The following is a 27,580-nucleotide window of genomic DNA, read 5'->3' as shown; positions in this document are numbered from 1 at the left end:
AACTAAAGCCCTACAAAATTATGGGTCTTGCCAGCAGTGACAAAGTGAGTTAGCACCAAACCTCAAACCCAAGCTTCTCAATTCTTGGTTCCTTTTCCACTATTCAGAGCTTCTTAACATTCCACATAAGTTAACAATAACCACAATTTCAACATCTCCTTGATAGCAAAATGTTAAATTATTAGTTTAGCAACTAAAGTTGGTTATTATTGGCTAGAAAATGAATATTCCCTATGTTAGTCTGCTCTTGCATTGCTATAAAGAAATACCTGAGACTGGGTAATATATAAAGAAAAGAGATTTAATTGGCTCATAGTTCTGCAGGCTGTACAGGAAGCATGATGCTAGCATCTGCTTGGCTTCTGGGGAGGCCTTAGCAAGCTAAGTTAGAATCATGGTGGAAGGCAAAGGGGGAGCAGTACTTCACATGGCCGGAGAAGGAGCAAGAGATAGAGTGCAGAAAGATGTTACTCACTTTTATATGACCAGATCTCATGAGAACTCACTCACTATTGTGAGGACAGTACCAAGGGGGATTGTGCTAAACCAGTCATGAGAAATCTGCCCCCATGATCCAATCACCTCTGATCAGGCCCCACCTCCAACATTGGGGATTACAAATCAACATGAGATTTGGTGGGGAAACAGATACAAACCATATCATTACACCTCTGACCACAAAATCTCACATCCTTCTTATGTTGCAAACTATAATCATGCCTTCCTAGAGTTCCCCAAAGTCTTAGCTCATTTCAGCGTTAACTCAAAAGTCCAAAGTCCAAAGTCTCTTCTGAGACAAGGCTAATCCCTTCTGCCTATGAGCCTGTAAAATCAAAAACAAGTTAGTTACCTCTAAGATACAATGGGGATACAAACACTGGGTAAACATTCCCATTCCAAAAAGGAAACATCAGCCAAAAGAAAGGATCTGTAAGCCCCACAGAAGTCGGAAACCCAGCAGTACAGTCATTAAATCTTAAGGCTCCAAAATAATCTCCTTTGACTCCATATCTCACATCCAGGGCACACTGGTGTGCCCAAAAGCTTTGGGCAGTTACGCTTCTGTGGCTTTGCAGGGTTCAGCTGCTGTAACTGCTCTCATGGGCTGGTGTTGAATACCTGCAGCTTTTGCAGGCTGAGGGTGCAAGCTGCTGGTGGGTCTACCATTCTAGGGTCTAGATGATGGTGGCGCTCTTCTCACAGCTCCACTAGGCAGTGCCCCAGTGGGGACTCTGTGTGGGGACTCCAACCCCACATTTCCCCTCTACACTGTCTTAGGTAGATGTTCTCCATGAGGGCTCCACCCTTGCAGCAGGCTTCTACTTGGACATCCAGGCATTTCCATACTTCCTCTGAAATTTAGGTGGAGGCTCCCAAGCCTCAACTTGTGCACTTTGTGCACCCACAGGCTTAATATCATGTGGAAGCTGCCAAGGCTTATGGCTTACACCCTCTGGAGCAGCAGCCCAAGTTTTACTAGGGCCCATTTGAGTCACAGCTAGAGCTGGAGCAGCTGGGATGCAGGGAGCAGTGTCCCAATGCTGTGTAGGGCAGTGGGGCCTTGGGCCTGACTCACAAAACATTCATTCCTCCTAGGCCCCTGGGCCTGTGATGATAGGGGTTGCTGTGAAGGTCTCTGAAATACCTTTGAGACCTTTTTCCCCAGTGTTTTGGTTATCAGCACTTGGCTCCTTTTTACTTATGCAAATGTCTGCAGCCTACTTGAATTCCTCCCCAGAAAATGGGCTTTTCTTTTCCACTACATGGTCAGGCTGCACATTTTCCAAACTTTTACACTCTGCTTCTCCTTTAAATATAAGTTCCAACTTCAGGTCATTTCTTTGTTCACACACATGAGCACTGGCTGTCAGAAGTAGCCAGGCCACATCTTGAATGCTTTGCTGCTTAGAAATTTCTTCCACTAGGTGTATCTCCTAATGCTATCCCTCCCCCCTCCCCCCATCCCACAACAGTCCCCAGAGTGTGATGTTCCCCTTCCTGTGTCCATGTGTTCTCATTGTTCAATTCCCACCTATGAGTGAGAACATGCGGTGTTTGGTTTTTTGTCCTTGCGATAGTTTACTGAGAATGATGGTTTCCAGTTTCATCCATGTCCGTACAAAGGACATGAACTCATCATTTTTTATGGCTGCATAGTATTCCATGGTGTATATGTGCCACATTTTCTTAATCCAGTCTATCATTGTTGGACATCTGGGTTGGTTCCAAGTCTTTGTTATTGCGAATAGTGCCGCAGTAAACATACATACGCATGTGTCTTTATAGCAGCATGATTTATAGTCCTTTGGGTATATACCCAGTAATGGGATGGCTGGGTCAAATGGTATTTCTAGTTCTAGATCCTTGAGGAATCGCCACACTGACTTCCACAATGGTTGAACTAGTTTACAGCTAAATGACGAGTTAATGGGTGCAGCACACCAACATGGCACATGGATACATATGTAACAAACCTGCACATTGTGCACTTGTACCCTAAAACTTAAAGTATAATAATAATTAAAAAAAAGAAAAAAAAAAGAAATTTCTTCCACTAGATACTCTAAATCATCAGTCTCAGTTTCTAAGATCCATAGATCCTTAGGGCAGGAGAACAATGCAGCCATGTTATTTGCTAAGGCATAACAAAAGTGACCTTTATTCCCATTCTCAGTAAGTTCTTCATTTCCATCTGAGACCTCCTCAGCTTGGCCATCTCTGTCCATATCACTATCAGCATTTAGGTCACAATGATTCACCACATCTCCAGGGAATTTCAAACCTTCTCTCATCTTCCTGTCTTCTTCTGAGCCCTCCACACCCTTCTAACCTCTGCCCATTACCCAGTTCCAAAGCTGCTTCCACATTTTCAGATATCTTTATAGCAATATCCCACTCCTCTGTACCATTTTTCTGTATTAGTTTGTTCTCTCACTGCTATAAAGAAATGCCTGAGACTGGGTAATTTATAAAGAAAATAGATTTAATTGGCTCACAATTCTGTAGACTATACAGGAAGCAAGATGTGGGCGTCTGTTTGGCTGCTGGGGAGGTCTCAGGGAACTTACAATCACAGAGGAAGGCAAAGGGGGAGCTGGCATGTCTTACATGGCAGGAGCAGGAGCAAGAGAGAGGAGGGAGGTGCTACATACTTTTAAACAACTAGATCTCATGAGAACTCACTCACTATTGTGAGGACAGTACCAACGGGGATGGTGCTAAATCATTCATGAGAAACCACCCCCATAATCCAATCACCTCCCACCAGGCTCCATCTCCAACAATGGGGATTACAATTTGATATGAGATTTGGTGCAGACACAGATCCAAATCATATCACTCCCACATACAGGTAGTTTTCATTCTCTGCCCTTAGCAATTTAAAAGAAAGCACTCATATAGCATTTTTCTAACCAAAATTACTGACCAGTTAAAATTCCTTCTCAAAAGTCTTTAATATTACTAGAACAGGAACCCTATTCACTAAAAAAGGGGGATAAAATAGAAACCTGGGAAAATAACTAAAATATAGTTCCTAAGCCAGGCAAGTAATCAAGCTAATTAGCATTCAAATCAAACTAGATTTTCAAAACTAAAGCCCCCATTACACGTCTTTAATATTAAATCTTACTAGATTCGATGCTAAAGAGAACACTTATTTTTCAGTTTTTTAATCTAATGATTCAAAGGAAAACTGTGAAATGGACCTGTGGCTTTATCAGATTTATGTTTAACTGCTTTGGCCAACAACTACAATATAGAGTTTTCATAATAGATTTCATCTCTCTAGAGTAGAGTGAAGAACAATTGCCCATTTGGTATTTTAAGTATAGCACTTAAGCCTAAATGCAAAGTAAATAATAATCAAAGGAAAATTTAAAAGCATGAAGAAATGAGGCCTCAATAGGGACCCAAGATATTCCTTACTGGGATGTTAAAAAAAGAAAAAGGATTTCATGTATAGTTCCTTTTCTCTAAATGACTTATTTAGATTCAAATCAATAAGATGGAAAGGAACTAACACTTAGTGAGGTACCAAATGTTCTTTATCTCATCTAATACTTATGACAAATATATGGAGTGAACATTTTCTTCATTTTACAGATGAGAAAACTGAAATGCTCATAGATCAAGCAATACATCTAGTCAGAATCAGTAAATGGCAGTCACAATTCAAACCCTTCAACAAATATTTACGGAGCCCTCACTAGTGATCAGACACAGGGGTGAGGCTAACGATTCTTGGCCTCTGTCCTCAGAGCATCCACAGTCTAGCTGAGGAGGTGGCCAGGAACATAAGGTGTGGTCAGTACCAGGGCAGAGGCAAATGCAGGGTGCTATAGAAAATGGATTCTCCACTCACCTGCCTCAATGACCACCTATATCTGAAGGGTCCAAAGCCATACTTGCAGAGCCAAGCTCTCCAAACCCACATGCTCAGATGCCTTCTGGGACTCTCTGCTTGGCTACCCCAGAGTCCTCCAACCCAAGTCCTACAAACTTCCCACCCACACCCCTCCACCTGTGTTTCCTAGTTAATCAACAGTTCATTAACATCCTCCTCTCACCCCTTCACATGCAGTCCCTCATGTGATATCCACCCTTCCTTCTAAATAGCACTCATTGCTCTTTCTTCTCCAACCTATGGCCACTGCTTTAGTTGAAGCCTTCACCTTCTCTCCACTGGATTTATTTGATAATTAGAAGAATGATCTCCCAGTCACCAGACGAACTCACTTTTAGTCTGTTTCCCATCACTAGAGTGTCACTCCTTACTCAAAATTCTTGGGTCACTCCCCAGGTTCCCCAGGATACACTCCAAATTCCTTAGCTTGGCACATGAGACCCTTCATAATGAGGGCCCAGGACTTTTCAAGTATCATCTTTTGACATTACTTTCAACAACAAAATATTTACTGGGCATCTGCTATGTGCCAGCCCTGAGCTAGGTGTTGGGGATAAAAATAATAAACAAAACATATGTCGTATTGCCAGCACCTGTACTCAGGAAGCTTGCATTCTGTTCAAAAGAAAAACAGGAAAAATAAACAAAATAATGGCAAGCTCTAAGTGCTGTAAGGAAAATATAGTCGCAAAATTTTTTTTTAAATCCAGTAAAATCCAATGATGTTTTAAAAGGTGATATATCATTACCAAGTGGGTTTTATCCTAAAAATGAAAGGTTGGCATAATGTTCGAAAATTAATAAATGTAATAAACCATATAACAAAGTAAAACAAACAAACAAAATGATTATCTCAGTAGATGTGGAAAATCATTTGCTAAAATCCAATATCTATTCCTGATCTTTTTAAAAAATGTTAACACTAGGAATAGAAGCAAATGTCTTCAACTTGATAAAGAACTTCCAGGTAAGAATATAAGGCAAGCCCATCTTGGCCAACAGGGTGAAACCCCGTCTCTACTAAAAAAAAAATACAAAAAAATTAGCTGGGAGTGGTGGCGCATGCCTGTAGTCCCAGCTACTTGGGAGGCTGAGGCAGGAGAATCGCTTGAACCCAGGAGGCAGAAGTTGCAGTGAGCCAAGATCGCGCCACTGCACTCCAGCCTGGAGACAGAGTGAGACTCTGTCAAAAACAAAAAAAAGAATATAAGGCAAGAAAAAGAAATAAAAGATATCCAAATTAGAAAAGACAAAGAAAAGCTTTATTTTTATACAACATGATTGTCCATGTAGACAATCCGATGGAATCTACAAAAATGCTACTAGAACCACTAAGCAGGTTGAGCAAAGTTCCAAAATATAAGATCAACACATAAGACCAATTGTATTTCTATATTTTCGCAATAAACAACTGAAAATTGAAATTAAAAATACCATCTACAATAGTATCAAAACATGAAATGCTTAAGGATAAATATGTTAAAAGATATGTAAGACCTGTATACTGAAAACGATAAAACACTCCTGAGAGAAATAAAAGATGACCTGAATAAATGGAGAGATAGACCTTGTTCATGAATTGGAATACTTGAATTGACCTGTAGATAAAATGCAATTCCAATAAAGTCTAGAGGGTTTTTTGGTACACATTGACAAGCTGATTCTAAAGTTAATGAAATTCAAAGGAACCAGAAAAGCCAAAACAGCTTTAAAAAAAGAGAACAAAGTTGCAGGGCTATCACAACCTTATTTGAGCAACAGTAATCAAGACACTGTAGTATTGGCATTTGGAAAGATAAATAGATATACAGAATACAACTGAGTCCAGAAATAGACCTACAAACAAATGGGCAAAGATATAAACATACTGACAAAGATATAAAGGCAATGAAATTCAGAATATATAGTCTTTTCAACAAATGGTGCGGAAAGCAATTGGTCATCCAAGTACAAATAAATAAAACTTCAGTCCATACCTCATACCAGATACAAGATCAACTAAAAATGGATCATAGACCTAAATGTAAAAAGTAAAATAATAAAACTTCTAGAAGAAAACATAGCAGGAAATCTTTATGACTTTGGATTAAGCGAAGATTTCCTAGATATGAACCAAAAGCATGATTCATAAAAGAACAATTGATAAGAACTTTAGGGTGGAGCCAAGATGGCCGAATAGGAACAGCTCCGGTCTCCAGCTCCCAGCCCCAGCGACACAGAAGACGGGTGATTTCTGCATTTCTGCTTGAGGTACCGGTTTCATCTCACTAGGGAGTGCCTAACAGTGGGTGCAGGACAGTCGGTGAAGCGCACTGTGCGCGAGCCGAAGCAGGGCGAGGCATTGCCTCACTCGGGAAGCGCAAGGGGTCAGGGAGTTCCCTTTCCTAGTCAAAGAAAGGGGAAACAGACGGCACCTGGAATATCGGGTCAGTCCCACCCCAATACTGCGCTTTTCCAACGGGCCTGGAAAACGGCACACTAGGAGATTGTGTCCCGCACCTGGCTTGGAGGGTCCTGTGCCCACTGAGTCTCGCTGATTGCTAGCACAGCAGTCTGAGATCAAGCTGCAAGGCGGCAGCCAGGCTGGGGGAGGGGCGCCCGCCATTCCCCAGGCTTGCTTAGGTAAACAAAGCAGCCAGGAAGCTCGAACTGGGTGGAGCCCACCACAGCTCAAGGAGGCCTGCCTGCCTCTGTAGGCTCCACCTCTGGGGGCAGGGCACAGACAAACAAAAACTCAGCAAGAACCTCCACAGACTTAAAGGTCCCTGTCTGACTGACAGCTTTGAAGAGAGTAGTGGTTCTCCCAGCACGCAGCTGGAGATCTGAGAACGGACAGACTGCCTCCTAAAGTGGGTCCCTCACCCCTGAGCAGCCTAACTGGGAGGCACCCCCCCAGTAGGGACAGACTGACACCTCATTCAACCGGGTACCCCTCTGAGACAAAACTTTCAGACGAACTATCAGACAGCTGAATTTGTGGTCTCATGAAAATCCGCTGTTCTGCAGCCACCGCTGCTGACACCCAGCCAAACAGGGTCTGGAGTGGACCTCTAGTAAACTCCAACAGACCTGCAGCTGAGGGTCCTGTCTGGTAGAAGGAAAACTAACAAACAGAAAGGACATCCACACCAAAAACTCATCTGTACATCACCATCATCAAAGACAAAAAGTAGATAAAACCACAAAGATGGGGAAAAAACAGAGCAGAAAAACTGGAAACTCTAAAAAACAGAGCACCTCTCCTCCTCCAAAGGAACGCAGTTCCTCACCAGCAACGGAACAAAGCTGGATGGAGGATGACTTTGATGAGTTGAGAGAAGAAGGCTTCAGACGATCAAACTACTCTGAGCTACGAGAGGAAATTCAAAACAATAGCAAAGAAGTTAAAAACTTTGAAAAAATATTAGAAGAATGGATAACTAGAATAACCAATGGAGAGAAGGGCTTAAAGGAGCTGATGGAGCTGAAAGCCAAGTTTCGAGAACTACGCGAAGATTGCAGAAGCCTCAGTAGCAGACGCGATCAACTGGAAGAAAGGGTATCGCTGATGGAAGATGAAATGAATGAAATGAAGAGAGAAGGGAAGTTTAGAGAAAAAAGAATAAAAAGAAATGAACAAAGCCTCCAAGAAATTTGGGACTATGTGAAAAGACCAAACCTATGTCTGATTGGTGTACCTGAAAATGATGGGGAGAATGGAACCAAGTTGGAAAACACTCTGCAAGATATTATCCAGGAGAACTTCCCCAATCTAGCAAGGCAGGCCAGCATTCAGATTCAGGAAATACAGAGAACGCCACAAAGATACTCCTCGAGAAGGGCAACTCCAAGACACATAATTGTCAGATTCACCAGAGTTGAAATGAAGGAAAAAATGTTAAGGGCAGCCAGAGAGAAAGGTCGGGTTACCCACAAAGGGAAGCCCATCAGACTAACAGCTGATCTCTCAGCAGAAACTCTACAAGCCAGAAGAGAGTGGGGGCCGATATTCAACATTCTTAAAGAAAAGAATTTTCAACCCAGAATTTGCTATCCCGCCAAACTAAGCTTCATAAGTGAAGGAGAAATAAAATACTTTACAGACAAGCAAATGCTGAGTGATTTTGTCACCACCAGGCCTGCCCTAAAAGAGCTCCTGAAGGAAGCACTAAACATGGAAAGGAACAACCGGTACCAGCCACTGCAAAAACATGCCAAATTGTAAAGACCATCGAGGCTAGGAAGAAACAATAGCAACTAACGAGCAAAATAACCAACTAACATCATAATGACAGGATCAGATTCACACATAACAATATTAACGTTAAATGTAAATGGGCTAAATGCTCCAATCAAAAGACACAGACTGGCAAACTGGATAAGGAGTCAGGACCCATCAGTGTGCTGTATTCAGGAAACCCATCTCACGTGCAGAGACACACATAGACTCAAAATAAAGGGATGGAGGAAGATCTATCAAGCAACTGGAAAACAAAAAAAGGCAGGGGTTGCAATCCTAGTCTCTGATAAAATAGACTTTAAACCAACAAAGATCAAAAGAGACAAAGAAGGCCAATACATAATGGTAAAGGGATCAATTCAACAAGAAGAGCTAACTATCCTAAATATATATGCACCCAACACAGGAGCACCCAGATTCATAAAGCAAGTCCTCAGTGACCTACAAAGGGACTTAAACTCCCACACAATAATAATGGGAGATTTTAACACCCCACTGTCAGCATTAGACAGATCAACGAGACAGAAAGTTAACAAGGATATCCAGGAATTGAACTCAGCTCTACATAAAGTGGACCTAATAGACATCTACAGAACTCTCCACCCCAAGTCAACAGAATAGACATTTTTTTCAGCACCACACCACACCTATTCCAAAATTGACCACATAGTTGGAAGTAAAGCTCTCCTCAGCAAATGTAAAAGAACAGAAATTATAACAAACTGTCTCTCAGACCACAGTGCAATCAAACTAGAACTCAGGATTAAGAAACTCACTCAAAACCGCTCAACTACATGGAAACTGAACAACCTGCTCCTGAATGACTATTGGGTACATAATGAAATGAAGGCAGAAATAAAGATGTTCTTTGAAACCAACGAGAACAAAGACACAACATACCAGAATCTCTGGGACACATTCAAAGCAGTGTGTAGAGGGAAATTTATAGCACTAAATGCCCACAAGAGAAAGCAGGAAAGATCCAAAATTGACACCCTAACATCACAATTAAAAGAACTAGAAAAGCAAGAGCAAACACATTCAAAAGCTAGCAGAAGGCTAGAAATAACTAAAATCAGAGCAGAACTGAAGGAAATAGAGACACAAAAAACCCTTCAAAAAATTAATCAATCCAGGAGCTGGTTTTTTGAAAAGATCAACAAAATTGATGGACCGCTAGCAAGACTAATAAAGAAGAAAAGAGAGAAGAATCAAATAGATGCAATAAAAAACGAAAAAGGGGATATCACCACCGATCCCACAGAAATACAATCTACCATCAGAGAATACTACAAACACCTCTATGCAAATAAACTAGAAAATCTAGAAGAAATTGATAAATTCCTCGACAAATACACCCTCCCAAGACTAAACCAGGAAGAAGTTGAATCTCTGAATAGACCAATAACAGGTTCTGAAATTGTGGCAATAATCAATAGCTTACCAACCAAAAAGAGTCCAGGACCTGATGGATTCACAGCTGAATTCTACCAGAGGTACAAGGAGGAACTGGTACCATTCCTTCTGAAACTATTCCAATCGATAGAAAAAGAGGGAATCCTCCCTAACACATTTTATGAAGCCAGCATCGTCCTGATACCAAAGCCTGGCAGAGACATAACCAAAAAAGAGAATTTCAGACCAATATCCTTGATGAACATTGATGCAAAAATCCTCAATAAAATATTGGCAAACCGAATCCAGCAGCACATCAAAAAGCTTATCCACCATGATCAAGTGGGCTTCATCCCTGGGATGCAAGGCTGGTTCAACACACGCAAATCAATAAATGTAATCCAGCATATAAACAGAACCAAAGACAAAAACCACATGATTATCTCAATAGATGCAGAAAAGGCCTTTGACAAAATTCAACAACCCTTCATGCTAAAAACTCTCAATAAATTAGGTATTGATGGGACGTATCTCAAAATAATAAGAGCTATCTATGACAAACCCACAGCCAATATCATACTGAATGGGCAAAAACTGGAAGCATTCCCTCTGAAAACTGGCACAAGACAGGGATGCCCTCTCTCACCGCTCCTATTCAACATAGTGCTGGAAGTTCTGGCCAGAGCAATCAGGCAGGAGAAGGAAATAAAGGGTATTCAACTAGGAAAAGAGGAAGTCAAATTGTCCCTGTTTGCAGATGACATGATTGTATATCTAGAAAACCCCATTGTCTCAGCCCAAAATCTCCTTAAGCTGATTAGCAACTTCAGCAAAGTCTCAGGATACAAAATTAATGTACAAAAATCACAAGCATTCTTGTACACCAATAACAGACAAACAGAGAGCCAAATCATGAGTGAACTCCCATTCACAATTGCTTCAAAGAGAATAAAATACCTAGGAATCCAACTTACAAGGGATGTGAAGGACCTCTTCAAGGAGAACTACAAACCACTGCTCAATGAAATAAAAGAGGATACAAACAAATGGAAGAACATTCCATGCTCATGGGTTGGAAGAATCAATATCGTGAAAATGGCCATACTGCCCAAGGTCATTTATAGATTCAATGCCATCCCCATCAAGCTACCAATGACTTTCTTCACAGAATTGGAAAAAACTACTTTAAAGTTCATATGGAACCAAAAAAGAGCCCGCATCGCCAAGTCAATCCTAAGCCAAAAGAACAAAGCTGGAGGCATCATGCTACCTGACTTTAAACTATACTACAAGGCTACAGTAACCAAAACAGCGTGGTACTGGTACCACAACAGAGACATAGATCAATGGAACAGAACAGAGCCCTCAGAAATGATGCCGCATAGCTACAACTATCTGATCTTTGACAAACCTGACAAAAACAAGAAATGGGGAAAGGATTCCCTATTTAATAAATGGTGCTGGGAAAACTGGCTAGCCATATGTAGAAAGCTGCAACAGGATCCCTTCCTTACACCTTATACAAAAATTAATTCAAGATGGATTAAAGACTTATATGTTAGACCTAAAACCATTAAAATCCTACAAGAAAACCTAGGCAATACCATTCAGGACATAGGCGTGGGCAAGGACTTCATGTCTAAAACACCAAAAGCAATGGCAACAAAAGCCAAAATCGACAAATGGGATCTCATTAAACTAAAGAGCTTCTGCACAGCAAAAGAAACTATCATCAGAGTGAACAGGCAACCTACAGAATGGGAGAAAATTTTTGCAACCTACTCATCTGACAAAGGGCTAATATCCAGAATCTACAATGAACTCAAACAAATTTACAAGAAAAAAACAAACAACCCCATCAAAAAGTGGGCAGAGGACATGAACAGATACTTCTCAAAAGAAGCCATTTATGCAGCCAAAAAACACATGAGGAAATGCTCATCATCACTGGCCATCAGAGAAATGCAAATCAAAACCACAGTGAGATACCATCTCACACCGGTTAGAATGGCCATCATTAAAAAATCAGGAAACAACAGCTGCTGGAGAGGATGTGGAGAAATAGGAACACTTTTACACTGTTGGTGGGACTGTAAACTAGTTCAACCATTGTGGAAGTCAGTGTGGCGATTCCTCAGGGATCTCGAACTAGAAATACCATTTGACCCAGCCATCCCATTACTGGGTATATACCCAAAGGACTATAAATCATGCTGCTATAAAGACACATGCACACGTATGTTTATTGCGGCACTATTCACAATAGCAAAGAGTTGGAACCAACCCAAATGTCCAACAATGATAGACTGGATTAAGAAAATGTGGCACATATACACCATGGAATACTATGCAGCCATAAAAAATGATGAGTTCGTGTCCTTTGTAGGGACATGGATGAAACTGGAAAACATCATTCTCAGTAAACTATCGCAAGGACAAAAAACCAAACACCGCATGTTCTCACTCATAGGTGGGAATTGAACAATGAGAACTCATGGACACAGGAAGGGGAACATCACACTCCGGGGACTGTTGTGGGGTGGGGGGAGGGGGGAGGGACAGCATTAGGAGATACACCTAATGCTAAATGATGAGTTAATGGGTGCAGGAAATCAACATGGCACATGGATACATATGTAACAAACCTGCACATTGTGCACATGTACCCTAAAACCCTAAAGTATAATAAAAAAAAAATTATGGAAAAAATAAAAAATAAAAAAATAAATAAATAAAAGGAAAGATATGTTGAAAAAAAAAAAAAGAACTTTAAAATTCAAAAATTGAAAATGGCTCTTTGAAAGACAGCATTAGACCATTAGACAAATGAAAAGTCAAGACGTCTGGAAAAAATTTGCAAAGCATGTATCTGATAAAGAATACAGAAAGCACTTTAAAAACTCAATTAAAAAAAACAAACCCTAGGTAAGAGATTTAACCAGACATTTCACAAAAAAAGATATAGAAATGGCAGGTACGCACATCAAAAAATGCCCAACATCATTTGTCATTAAGGAAATAAATTAAAACCATCATTAGACATCACTACATGTCTCTTAGAATAGCTGGAGTTAAAGAGACTGACCATGAAAAGTATTTGACAAGGATGTAGAGGAGCTGGGACTCACATGCTGCTGGTGGGACTGTAAAATATAAAATGGCACACAGCTTGGCAAAACAGTTCCTTACAAAGTTACCACACACTTGCCATTTTATTCAGTCATTTCACTCCTGGGTATTTACCTAAGGGAAAAGAAGGCCTATTTTCATACAAATACTTGTACACAAACGTTCATAGTGCCAGCTGACTTTTGAACTACTCAGTTTTGAACTGCACGGGTCCACTTATATGTGCATTTTTTTCAACCAGGCAGATCAAAAAGACAGTATTTGCAGGATGCAAAACCCAACTTTTTCTATAGGCAGGTTCCACAGACAAACTGCAGGACTTGAAGCAAATTTTGGTACCCTGGGGCAGTCATAGAACCAATCCTCCAGGTATACCAAGAGACTTCTGGAGTTTTATTTGTAATAGCCCTAAACTGGAAACATCCCAAATATTTATCAACGAGTGAGTACATAAACAAATTGTAGTATACCCATACAATGGAATACTACTTTCTATAAAAGGGAATTATTATTATTATTATTATTATTTTGAGGCAGAGCCTTGCTCAGTTGCCCTGGCTGGAGTGCAGTGGCACAAACACGACTCACTGCAGCCTTGACCTCCCAGGCTCAAGCAGTCCTCCTTCCTCAGCCTCTCAAGTAGCTAGGACTACAAGCATACATCACCATGCCCGGCTAATTTTTTGTGGAGACGGAAGTCTCACTATGTTGCCCAGGCTGGTTTCAAACCTGGGTTGAGGTGATCCTTACACCTCCACCTCCCAAAGTACTGGGATTACAGGTATGAGATGCCACTAGGAATGATCTATTAATAAACGCAACAACACAAATGACTCTCAAGTTATGCCGAGGGAAAGAATTAACACCAAAAAAAGCATATACTCTGATTCCATTTTTATAGATTTTGCATTTATTCTAAAAATTGCAAAATAATCTATAGTCTCAGACATAAATTGTTGCCTGGGGGGTAGGTGAGGCTGTGGGGAGGGTGGCGGGTAGGGATCACAAAGGGGCGTGAACACCTTGGGGATGAGGAGTAGGTTTACTATCTTCACTGCAGTGATGGTTTCGCTGCTGTATCATGTACTAAAACTTATCAAGTTGCTTACTTTAAATATGCCAATTATTGCATGTTCAAATACACTGTTAAAATAATAATAAAAATAAAAGCAATCTTAAAAATTACTTCAATTCATTCCTAGACCTGGGTTTCCGTGGATATCCACATTTGAAAGCAGTCAGCTAAACATCACATTTCAGTTCTTAGGGTAGAAACAAAGTACTGTTTCATAACAGAAATTGGATATATATGAAAATAATGATTCAATGGCTTTAGTTTAATGTATCCTGACAGGTGTTTCAGGAATGGTCAGCTACACTTCAGCTAGGTTTTACCTCTTTCCTCTTCCTTTCCTTCTCTGCCCCACCCCCTTTCTCCTCTCCTTCCCCTTATCACTCAGCAATGAAAATGGGTAACGGAGTAAGGATAGCTTAATTCAGATGACACAATTATGTGGCTCATAAAGATAACGTGGCACCAATGTCTTCAACCACTGTGTTGGAGGCATTCCATAGGATTTTAGAACTGCAAAAGTAGCCTTCTTTTACAGATTAAAAATCTCAGGCATTAAAATCAAGTTAAATGGCTTTCCTGGGCCACGCAGCTAGAATTTGGTGACTTAAAAAAAATTCACTTACTATTCAGTTCTAAAAGAAAAAACAAAGATGTGGGGCAGAATACGAACCTGTAGCCTAGCTGGAATAGGCTCTAGATCTGTTAATTTACATCCATTCCACCACAGTTCTTATAGCACCATCCTCTGACCAATCCACCTGTTTTTCTACTTTCCTATATACTTTCAAGACTGAAGTTGGTATAAAGTTAAAAGAACTAAAACAGTGGTTCTCAATATTCACTGCATTAAAAAAAATCACCTGTGGAGCTTTAAAAAGGAACCATGGACCCTACACCTAGAGCAAATCTAACTGATTTGGGGTAGGTCCATGTTCTTAAAAAAACTGCATTGAAACTACCTGGAGGGCTTATTAGACTAGATTGTTGGGCCAAGTGCGGTGACTCATGCCTGTAATCCTAGCACTTTGAGAGGCTGAGGCAGGTGGATCCCCTGAGGTCAGGAGTTCAAGACCAGCCTGGCCAACACGGTGAAACCTCATCTCTATTAAAAATACAAAAATCAACCGGGCATGGTGGCGGGTGCCTGTAATACCAGCTATTGGGGAGGCTGAGGCAAGAGAATTGCTTGAACCTGGGAGGCGAAGGTTGTAGTGAGCCAAAAGTGCACCACTGCACTCCAGCCTGGGCGATAGGGCGAGACTCCGTCTCAATAAAAATAGCTAGCTAGCTAGATAGATAGTTTGGCTCCACCCTGGCAGTTTCTGATTTTGGGGGTCTGGGATGATACCCAACAATTTGAATTTTCTAGCAGGTCCCCAGGTGACAGTGATGCTGCTGGTCTGTGGACCACACCTTCAGAACTACTTGAGTAGTTTTTAGTTCTTTTAGTTCAGGTAATTTTTAGTTCTTCAGGATAATATGTTCAGCCAGTTGAAAATCTTTGGTTGAAAACAGTAATTCTGCATCTCTGGAGAATCACCTGGGGAATTAAAAACAACTGATGCCTGAGTCCCTACAAGAGATTCTTTTTTAATTGATCTTGGCTGTAGCCTGGGCCTTGGGATTTTAAACAGCACAATATTATTTAAAAGAATCATACCCCAGATGATTCTAATCCAGCCAGGGCTAAGTATCACTGAAAATTTTCTGCCTCCTCAATTATTACCATTTACCTCAAATTTCCCAAAGAGAATTGGATACTTTGACCACTATATTAACAGTTTCTTTCTAACTTGTTGTCTATGAACAATGGTTTAATTCCACTTTGATTTTTTCTTTGTTTTTTTAACACTCTGATGTTTTAATAATAGCTAATATCTACTGAATACCTGGGGTGTTGAAGGCTTGGTGCTGAGTGCTTTACCTCTTTACCAGTTTTTTTGGGTTGTTTTGTTTTTGGTTATCGAACAGCTATGCTTTAAATATTTCCTCCGAAAGAGACCCTGCATTTTCTAGAATCAACATTGTCTTATAACTTATGTTTAATAGAGATTACATTTTATTCTGTTTCTACCGGTTAGAAGCTCTAGATGGGGAGAGAGGGGAAGGAGAGAGAAAAAGGGAAAGAGAGGGAGGAGTGAGAAAAAGAGGGAGAAACATATCATAGAAAACAAATTCTTCTGATGTGCTTCAACACATAACGCTTAATACTTGAGTCTCTGTGAATCTTCGTGGAGGTTCTCCAGAAATGGACAAAAATTCAGTATTTCCACAAGGAAAATTCCAAGAATACCTATGACTCCATCCAAAGGCAGCTGATTTTCCTTTTGCTCTTGATTACTACATTTCTTCTGTCTCCAACTAAACAAAGGCCACTGATTTTCCTCCCAAAAGTTACTTCCTTTGGAACATACCAAAAATACCATTGAGAACAATGATATGAGTTGTTTCAGGTGAAGCGTTTTTAGTTAAGAAGATTTTTAAAGTACAGATTCAATTATTTTTACCGCAGCTTTGGTCAAGGCTTCCTGTCAGGGCTCTATGGGGCACTTCCCACAAGATGGCAGTGTTGCATGCGGCTGGGGAGCCCTCCACTTGCGGAAGGGTTATCTTCACAATTATCGCTAAGAACGTATCCCTACAGTTTTAGTTCCTGAAATATCATTTGTTTCCAGGTTCATGAGATCTGAGAGCCATCAGGAGTATATCTTTAACATTTAGATCTATGGTTTAGCAAGGTGTCTAATCAGCAGTACTTAATAAATGTCTACTAGATGAACGGATGAATGAATGATACATGTGTATCAACTTCACATAAGCCAACACCAGGGGAAGGAGGCTGGAATAACTCCAAGACGGAAGGAAGCACGGGCCACTGTGCCGTCTCCCTTTGTGATGAAAGAGTTCTTCAGTACTCCATTGTTCTTTTCCCTATTTTCTTACAGGTTTTGCCAAGAACACGATTCACCCTAATAAGGCCTGATGGCCCATCTGCTCACCCAGCCATTTTCCTCCTTAAAATGGGCAAAGCAGCTATTCTGATCCTATCATAAAATGCAAAATTAGTTACAGCAAAAACATGTGGGGGAAGTGTCTATTAATAAAAGGTAGTCCATACAAATAATATATGTTACCAGAGAAAGAAATTCTTGGACAGTCTTTCAAGTCTGATAAGCCCACTGTGGAAAACGACTTTGTGGGGGAAAAGTGGTGGGTGGGAAAGCTCCACGATGAGGTCAGAGGGACCTAAGCTAAAGCAATGGCCTCCCCCACGACACTTTCCCTCTCTGTGCTTCAGTTTCCTCCGCTTCAGATGGGGGAGGGGAGTACCAGCTGATCCCCAGGGACTCATCTAGCTCTGACACAGTCAGCTTCTACCTTTTCTTCACATTATGGCTTAAACGATCATAGTGTAAATGCCTAAGGGCCAACCAGAGAATTTTATGTTTGCTCTGAAGGGAAAGAAGTAACTGATTTCAAACAATTGTAAAATGCCAGGGTTTTTGCTGTGTTTGTTTTGGTATCAAATATAAATATCTCTCTGTATTAGCTGTTGCTTCTGTTCTCCTATAGCATCGATCTTCCAAAGCAATATAGGCTTACAGTATTTAAAATATTGTATGAAGCTAGTTTGGGTAACATTTTGGTTTTTAGGCACAGGACTTGAATGGTCAAGTTACAAAACTTAGTTTGTAATGTTAATAAGGTTTCCAGGAATCCGTTTCACATTATACACTGCTACGAAACCACCAAAGTTGATCTAATCTATTCACCTGTCTTGGAGATTAGCGAGCATCATTATGAGTAGGTTAATACCAACTAGCCACTTGAATTGACATAATTGAAAAAGACTGGCTCGGTCGGGGCCAGGTCCTTGGGCTACAAGGACATTTACCTTATAAAATCATTAGTTAATTAACTTTGTGACACTTGAGTGAGAAACAATTCAGAAATTATAAAAACATGCCAGAAATCAAAATTAGTATCTGCTAAACAACTAACTACGTTCTGAGATGAGCTTTGGTTATTTGGCCGTATAACTTAACTAACAAATACACAATCCACCTCTGCTAATAATCATAAAAGATTTTTGAAAATCCCATTTCAATACGAAGGGGTTATTTATCTATGCCTTATCCCCAAACAATAATATCTGAACACTAAAGCAAAAGAATCAGTTATCCATCTACCTACTGGTGACCAACAACAGAAATTTAGCACTTTCAAGAGTCAGGCCATTTTTAACCTTATTTGAAACAGCTAAAGTAAGGCTTCTGCTATCAGAGGGAGCAATCTGCTGCTAGGGTCTGCCCAAATTCCAAGCACCTGCTTTCTCTGGTCTGGAGGCAGATGGTACCTCATAAAAATAAAAGCCATGGAGAGAATGTACAGAAAGATATTCCCTTTAAAACCCTTTAGGAGGTTCATTTTCCTAAAATCTCATACTATAAATACACATGTTTTATGTTAATATTATAGCTCAGAATTTGGGAACTGACGCAGGGTCATGAAAAAGGTTTCCTTGGCCTGATTGAGTCATATACATGTATTCACGTATTTCCACATGATGGGAAATCAGTCTTTAGTTTATAACCATCTACAGCAAGACATTTTATTTTTGGAGTTCTAACAAACATCCTAAACAGTAGCCGCTGCTGCCCTTATTCTTCAATACTACCACTCACCACAGCTGTATTAAGTTATTTTATTATAACTCTTAGGCACTGCTCAATGGAGTAACCTCATTTATAGTTGTAAGGCTTGTACAGGTGAGCTTGGCTGTAATAAATTGGCCTCATGATACACTTTTCCACTATAATTATTCAGAGTAATGCTTCTCAAACCTTAGATGCATCAGAATCCCCTGCAGGGGTTGTTAAAACAGATTTGTTGGCCTGACTCCCAGAGATTCTGATTTAGTAGTTCTAGGGTGGGACCTGAGAATTAGCATTTCTAACAAGCTCCCAATGAGGCTGATGCTGTTAGTCTGAAGGCTACATTTTAAGAACCACTGATGTAGGAGTTCCCTTTGGAGTGTCTTATCAGTTATGATTATTTGGGCTTGTATTAGCTTCTCAGTTAATACCCATTTTATGCCGAAAACATTTGAAACGTGTTATTTGCTTATATTCAGATGTTGCAGCTACACACAAGGATGCTTGACAAGCAGATGGACAGATATGCTGAAGTGAGGCTGCTCCACACTGTGAGTATCCAGAAGGATCAATGAATGCAGTATGTTTGATCAGCTAATGTGCAATTTCCCAAGTCACCAGGAGTTACTGTAAAATACACAACATGGCGCACTTCCAACATAAATGTCTACTAGAATCTGACAGATAATCTTCTTCTCCTTACTAATTTTTATCTTAGAATTTAGATTTAGCCCTTAAAGATGCTGGATTCTGCTATCTTAAATCTGCAAGCACACTCCAATAGTTTGAACTAAGCAAATGTTGACAAAAGACTAATATGACACAATTGAGCAATGCTAGTATTTATGTTCACCTTGTTTCTCCTATAATCCATACTTGGTTAAATTTTAAAGAATGGCTGTGTCACCAAATAGCATCGTAATGTTAAGATTTACTTCAAGCACACTTTGGAATGTAAACATACCTTATTTAACTTCACAAAATATTCCAGTCCAGCTTCCAAAGGATTTGTATCACAGTTCATCTAAAAAGGAAACACATTTTAAATCTTAGATGAGTGCAAGTCATTTTGGTAACATCAGTTTCGTATTTGTTTTTAGGAGAAAGAACACTTTTTGATTTTTCAACACTGCTTCTAAAGAAAAGCAAACTACAGACTGGTTTTGAAAACAATTTTTTAATCCAAAATTCAATGTAGCCTTTCAGCAAAACTGGTCATTTGAATATAATAAATATAGAAACTAAAATTCACTGTGTTTCCACAGCTCTCCCATTTTAATAAACATCTGAGGGAGTGCACGTGATGTTTCTTCTAGAAACAAGATTTTCACATGTTTTTCTGCAATAATTTTACATAACTATGTTTTGAAAAGTTATTAAACAATTTACTTATCTTACAATTAACCGAGAATCAGGGTAAGGTGGAGGGAAAGCAGATGGTAGGAAGGTGGCTGATAGAGTTCAGGAGAAGAGAAAGGAATAAGCGGAGTTTGAATCTGTATCTCTTCAAATGTGGCCAAGTCACTGTGATAGCTACCAAGTGAGGGCTAACGCCAATATTTGGTAATAGACCTGAAGTTAATGGTTTTTGTTTCTTTCTTTCTTTGTTTTCTTGTTCTCTTCGCAGTGAGAGAACTAGTCTAAACCCCCTAAAAGTAGTCAAAGTTTTAAAGCAACACAGCACCTGCATAAACCAAATGAAAGTACGCTTGTTTTATATGACATAAAACGTTGCCTCATATTTCTTAATCAATTTGAGCTATTCTAAAATTATTTTTATCTGTTCAAAATTTCAGAATTCCTTCAAAGAAAAAAATAAAAATGAAGCACGGAGGATTGCAGTACGAACACTAGAGGGCGCTCTGGCACTGCTGGGAAATCGGAGGGACGGGAGGAGAAAAGCTCTCCAGAGGAGGTCCCGGGGAGAGGAAATAGAAAATAAAAGGCAGGAGGATGGAGAAATGTCTGACTCCCAAAGGGCTGCTCCTGCTGCTTCATTCCTCGGAGAGTGTGGCGACCGCGCTGTCCTCCGTTTCTGTCCCTGCGCCTAGCCTCGCCTCAGTCCCCAGTTGTAGCTAGCGAATTCCCTAATAGGGGACCCACTTGCTTCTGCGTACTCTAAATGCCCCCGGGTCTCTGCCTGGGCTTTGAAACACACTCTCCCCTCCAATCAAATGCACTTTATTATGTGCTTGGCACTTCCTAGACTCTCTCTACAATCTATGATAATTCTGTAGCATAAAAAATCCATTTTTTAGAAAAGTAAACAAGTTCTGGACGGTTAGGCCAGATAGCTGGTGCGTGGTGGAGGAAAAATTCAAACCCAAGAGTCCCTGCTCTGAGTCCATCTTTTACCACTATCCCTTATCTTACCGTTCAGGCCTAAAACCTCAGTGTCTTCCATAGAAACAACTAGTGAATCTGAAATAGTGAATGGGTCCAGAGATAGCCTGCCATATTGGAAATAAAGGAGGAGAACAGAGTTTAAACCACAGGCTGGCCACTTACTAGGTAATCTGGACCAAGTGGTTCTCTTAGTCTCAGTGTTATTATGTGTAAAATAGAGGTAATGGAGAGTTGAAAAGGAAAATGAAATCATGCATATGAAAATATGTAAATGGTTAAAGCACTATGCAAATAGAAACTCTAAATAACCATTACTAATGGTGGAGGAAGGCTGGACCACCACATTCTTGACCATCAACCCTGCCCCTCAGAAAGGAGTGTTAATTCACCAAAAGGTACAAGATAAGAAGAAAATGAAGACGGGCAAAATGACAGAGGAGGAGAGACTTTGAAAAGTGTTACTCTAATCCCATGAGGCAAGCCGGCTCCCCAAAGTCCAAGACAGATATCTAGGGCTCTCAGCCAACTAGGATGAATTAAGGCAGAATATGTCAGAATTCCACTGAACTTTCACATGAGAAATTAAGGAGAAAAACCTCTTTCCCTAATGAAATAAAGTTATCTAATGATACGTAATTTCTTTTACAGCCAAAACCAATGTTATTGCAGTTCAAACCAGACCTTATATAAAAATGAGATAAATAAACATAAAATGTTAATAAAGATGCTAGCATTTCAAACCTCTAACCCCCAGGCTCTGAAGGCTTTCTCCAGGCGTAAGGCATTCATGGCATAGGTTCCAAAATTGTCGATTCCCTCCTCCTGGCCTGCATTCATGATAGCGTCATACAGCGCCAGAGAATCTTCTCTTCTGTGGTACAGCTCCCAACCCAGCTCACCTGAAATAAACCCACAGGTGCCGCAGCACAGCAAGAACAATGATCACTAGATCTAATGTGCATTAGCTAGAACACATAAAAGCAGGAGAAATTCCACTTATGCAACATAGACATTGTCAGTCTCTAAAAAGACCAGCTCACAAAAAGTTACAAGTACCCCACTGCAAAGAAGCCCACCATATCATAGATGCATTTGTGCCGATCCTGACTCCCATGTAGATGGTGGTATGCAGGACACCTCTTGTCATGACACAGAAAGACTATAATGCAGGAATTAATCTCCACCCTGGACCCCAGCTTTCTAATGAGGTTTGACTGTTTTCCGGGACAATGACGTTAGGTGAATAGTTAGCATGGCACAGTTTATCAAGGCAACGAGTTCAAGGTTTAAACCAACCCCTTGCCCAAAAATCACAAGCTTAAAAATATAGTTAACTAAGAATTATTCAAGTTATCCTCATAGTGAGAAAGCCATAGTCTCTGACTTCTCCCCCTCCCACTTCTTCCCTAGTCATTTCATTCATCAATAGAGCTGTGGGCAAAAATCAAAAGAAATTAAATGTAATCCAAAAAATCCTGCTTATTTTTGTTGTTCTTGTTTTTTTTTTTTTTTTTTTTTGTCTTGTTTTTTTGTTGAGACAGGGTCTCACTATGTTGCCCAGGCTGGTCCTGAACTCCTGGGACAATCAATCCTCCCACTCTGGCCTCCCAAAGTGCTGGGATTACAGGTATGAGCCACTGCATCCAGCCCTGCTCATTTTTTACTCTAGAATTTGCCAAGGTTGGGTGGAAGAAGGGCAGGGAAAAGGAATAGCAGCAGCCCAGAAAAGAGCTATGGTCTTTAATCTCTGTTCTCCTGTTTCCCAAGGTGGAGGGCTCATGGTAAGGTGTTTTTATGGGATACCACAGAATAGGAGCAACATATAATTGAATGAATGCTTGGGCATGCAGTACTCCTGTGAGAGACAAGGAGGTCTAGAAAAACTTAGAAGAGAGCCCAGAGCACCACTGGGGAAACTGAAGAGCATTCATTCATCTCTGTATCAAATACCTATCATGTGCAAGGTTAGGTGCTAGAGGAAGACTTCTCAGTGAACTTAGTCTGGAAGGAAAGATGGATTGTTGGCAATGCTCTAGGAGAGGTACCTGATACATTCAAAATGGTCTCTATGGGAGATTCTATCTCCAGGAGACTATCTTGAATGTTTGCAGATAGAGTTGGCTGGCCTGACTATTTCAGCCAATCCTCTTCCCCACTTTTTTTCTTTTTTTTTTGAGATGGAGTTTCACTCTTGTTGCCCAGGCTGGAGTGCAGTGGTGCCATCTTGGCTCATACAACCTCCGCCTCCCAAGTTCAAGCAATTCTTCTGCCTCAGCCTCCAGAGCAGCTGGGATTACAGGCATGCGCCACCGCGCCCAGCTAATTTTGTATTTTCAGTAGAGATGGGTTTTCCCCATGTTGGTCAGGCTGGTCTCGAACTCCCGACCTCAGGTGATCAGCCTGCCTCAGCCTCCCAAAGTGCTGGGATTACAGGTGTAAGCCACTGCACCCAGCCCCCACTTTTTTTTTTTTTATCTGCCATTCCAGATGGTAGGCAGCTATGGGAGTGGAGCAACAACTAGAAATCTGTGGAACCACTTCCAAGATGAGGAGTGAATAGACAGACTTGACATAAGAGCTGGGCAGAACAAAAATCTTCCTCCAAAGTCACATGGACAAAAGTGAGTGTGACTGTGCACATGCATACACACTCACACATTTCTGGTGACATGACCTTTTAATTTTAAATTTTAAATTTTAAATTGACCTTTTAAATTTCAGAGACTTATTCCAGGTTGTTTTCCAATCTTACCAGTATAAGATATCCTAGTAGCAGTGACAGGAATGCTGGAAACTTTTAAGGACTTGGTTTGAAGAAACTTGAAAACATCATCACTAAGATCTTCAGAGGTCAGTTTCTGAAGGACTTTTCTTGCCTGTGGCCCAGCAACTCCAAGAACTCCAAGCTCATCGGTTATGTTTTTAATTTCAACATCATATCCACCTTTGACTGCTTCTTCTTCAATCCATCTGCATTTCAGTCATGAACATGGTGTTAAATACCGCTTGAATAATGTACTTTGGTAACAAATTATTTTTCTGAAGACATGCTTTGTATCTAGAGTTATCAGAAAATCCCCAGAGTGTCATTTCATGAAATCACACTGATTTTTAAAGTTGAGGAAACCGAGCCCCTGAGATGTTACGTGATTCTCTTTAAATCGCCCGCTTATAAATTTGGGGGGTAATTTTTCACAGTACAGAAGGATCCTTCAATTTAATGAGCTCTGCCGCACAATTATTTTAAATAGTGACACAGCCCTTTTGCATTTAAACTACTGATTCAGCCTTCAAAAATTAATTTAAACCCAAATTTTCTCTAATACCTGTACACAGGAGGCACATTTATGTTGCTAAAGGTTAATAATGTGCCTGCCACAAGACACGTAATTGCTCTGACAATCACAAGGAAAAGACAGAAACTCTAGTTTCAATTTCTATGGCTTGATGAGTTATTGGGACCCAGCTATAGGGCTGGTTTCTAATTTATCGAGCAGTCCTTGAGCTATCTAAGTCTATCACAAAATGTTCATCTGGATTTACACAAAGCTAAGCTATTAAGATGGGCCCAGTACATCTTGGATTGGAGCATATAATTTGCATCACTTTACAACTAAGATGAGAATTTGTCAGAGTAAGACATGTATTAAATAATAATATTCCAAATATTTTTGGAATATTAGACTAAAGACTTTATGGTAGAATGAAGATTCATGTAAAGGCTGGATGTGGCAGGTCAGCAACTTAGATCCAGCTGTGGACCAGAAAGCACAAAGCATCACAAAGGACAAAGATAATTTAGGAAGACAGCTTACAGAAGTGGACCGAATGTGGGCATCAGAATCAAAAACCTCGTGTGAGTAAGTTCCCTTAACCCAAACCTCAGTTTCCTCATCTGATCATGGGAATCATATATACCTTGCAAAATATTAAGAGAATTCATTAAGCTAATGTCTAAAAAAGGTTCTGGCACATTGATGATGCCTAATAAATGGAATTAATATTATTAGAACCAGTAACCTATGGATGAATTACCTTTGGGAGGGGCAGGGGCCCTCACTTCAAATATTTTTGTATAAAAAAACATAAAGTTTATTTGAAACAATCAGGTTTAAGAAGAAATAAAGTCGTACTTTCGAGTACTGGTAAAAAGAAAAACTCAGTGTAAGACTGAGTCAATATATAACGTGTACAAAATTCTCTTACTAGGTGTGCACTTACCTAAGATCATGAAGTTCTGATCCAGAGCCAGTAATTAAAAGAAACTCCCCGGGAGATTGGTGAGAAACAGTCAACTCAGCATACACTCGACCTTTGGGTGTTAACATGTGACTTATATTTGTAAAACCCACCTACATAAAAAAATTTACAATTACCTTAGGATGAACTAAAAATCACATGCATCCTTTTAACACCTATTTAAATAACAATGTGGGTGTTAAGAATGAAAAGTATCTGACTCTTACCATTTGTATCAATTGTATGAATTATCTGTAAAACTAAACCCAAAATAATTTGAAGTTCTCCATTTAAACAATCATTTAAAACTATTTGTCATTTAAAAGCTATTCTTCATTTAATTGCAGAACTCAATTTTAAGTTCCCATCAAAACAATTAAGCAAAGTCATAAGATCCTTGAATGAGAATTCACTCAACAAAAATTTAAATTTGAAAATTAGTTTGTAGGCTGGGCATGGTGGCTCATGCCTATAATCCCAGCACTCTGGGAGGCTGAGGCGGGTGGATCACCTGAGGTCAGGAGTTTGAGACCAGCCTGGGCAACATATAGTGAAACCCTGTTTCTACTAAAAAATACAAAAATTAGCTGGGCGTGGTGGCACGTGCCTGTAGTCCCAGCTACTTGGGAAACTGAGGCAGGAGAATTGCTTGAACCTGGGAGGCGGAGGTTGCAGTGAGCCAAGATCACACCACTGCACTCCAGCCTGGGTGACAGAGCAAGACTCTGTCTCTCAAAAAAAAAAAGAAAGAAAAGAAAAGAAAAAAAGAAAGAAAATAAGCTTGTATACTTTTGGTCAGTTGAAGAGTTCTAGTGTTCATTCAGAAATCATTAGGTGAACTAAAATAACATGTGGGATGAAGAATTAAATAGGTCAGAATCCTGGACCTTGTATCCCTACAAGGCTATTTACCTTTGGAATGACATTTGCAAAGAGATGGTCCAGTAGTCTAATGGAATCTTGGCCTTTGATGTTAAACTTGCCAAATGGTGATAGGTCAGTTACCCCTACTCTTTGCATAACCTGTTTATACTCCGAGCCCACAGGCTCAAACCAGTTTGTGCGGCGAAAACTTGGCCTGAAACACAACATTTAGTGTCATAAAACAACTCCCGTTCATTTTTCAAAAATTACAGAATAGGATATTTTAATAAGCCCTACTCATCTAGAAAATCCTACGGGCAGCGGGGAGTGGGACCATGGGAGGTGAGACCATGCACTCTGAAATTCTGTTCTGCAAATCATTCATGTATTTTGGAATGTGACCTTTTAAAGTTACTCATTTATCCCTTTGACTCATTTCGCAGTGAGTAAAGTGCTGATTAACTGGAAAATAAGATATAATTCATGGGCTCTCAGATCTGGAAGAGAGTTTATAAGTCAACCAGTCTGGTGTTTTCAATTCTAGATGCATATTAGAATCATCTGGAGAGCAATTTAAAATGGCCCTAATTAAATCAGAGTGTCTGGGTTGGGGGGCGGGGTGGAGCTATCTGGTCCAGTGCTTCTCAAACATTAATGGGAATACAGATCACTTGCACTTGTTAAAGTCCACATTCTGAAGCAGCAGGTATGGGGTGGGACCCCATAGTCTGCATTCTCCCAGGCTCGCAGGAGATGCCTGTGCTGTTGGTCCACACCTGGGGTACATAAGGATCTGGTCCCAAATCTTCATTTTTCAGAGAAAAGGCATAAAATGATTTCCAAGGCCTTTGCATTAATGACAGAGCCAGACCTGGAACAAAGGTCTCTTGACTCATTACTAAAGGTCCTTTCTGCTTTATGAAGTGGACTTCTAATGTGGTATTTTAACTTCAGAGCAGGATGCTATGTCTGTAACATGAATTTTCAATAGTTTAATTATTAAATGGCAGAAGAAACTTAGGCCAGATCCAATCAGCACTAAGTGAAGAGTAAAAGTGACGTATTAGAGTCATTTAGGAAAAACCAAATCAGTATTTGGCCACCAAATAATCTAGACTGGCTGCTTATAAAGCCCAAATTTATTCATCAACAACGGGTTCTCTGTTATACTTTGTACGAATTAGATCTAGTCTTAAAATAGCAAAACCTATTGTAAAAAGCAAAATCACAGCTCAAAAATAAGGATAACGTAA

General features: G+C 40.2%; 1 protein-coding gene across 1 annotated transcript in view; it reads right to left on the bottom strand.

The window, feature by feature from the left end:
• Positions 1-27,580, bottom strand: part of DMGDH (dimethylglycine dehydrogenase) — a 75,311-nt gene that overhangs the window by 14,049 nt on the left and 33,682 nt on the right. Inside the window, exons 10-14 of the mRNA XM_032156981.2 lie at positions 26,376-26,541; positions 25,446-25,576; positions 23,977-24,194; positions 21,966-22,123; positions 19,843-19,902 (exon numbers count right to left, since the gene is read on the bottom strand). Coding sequence (XP_032012872.1) covers positions 19,843-19,902; positions 21,966-22,123; positions 23,977-24,194; positions 25,446-25,576; positions 26,376-26,541 — 733 coding nt within the window. The remainder of the gene's footprint in view (positions 1-19,842; positions 19,903-21,965; positions 22,124-23,976; positions 24,195-25,445; positions 25,577-26,375; positions 26,542-27,580) is intronic.

This window comes from Hylobates moloch, unplaced genomic scaffold (genome assembly GCF_009828535.3).
Source record: "Hylobates moloch isolate HMO894 unplaced genomic scaffold, HMol_V3 SCAFFOLD_6, whole genome shotgun sequence".
Classification (NCBI taxonomy): domain Eukaryota; kingdom Metazoa; phylum Chordata; class Mammalia; order Primates; family Hylobatidae; genus Hylobates; species Hylobates moloch.
Note: the sequence above shows the minus strand (reverse complement) of the source record. Positions and strands in the feature narration are given on the sequence as shown.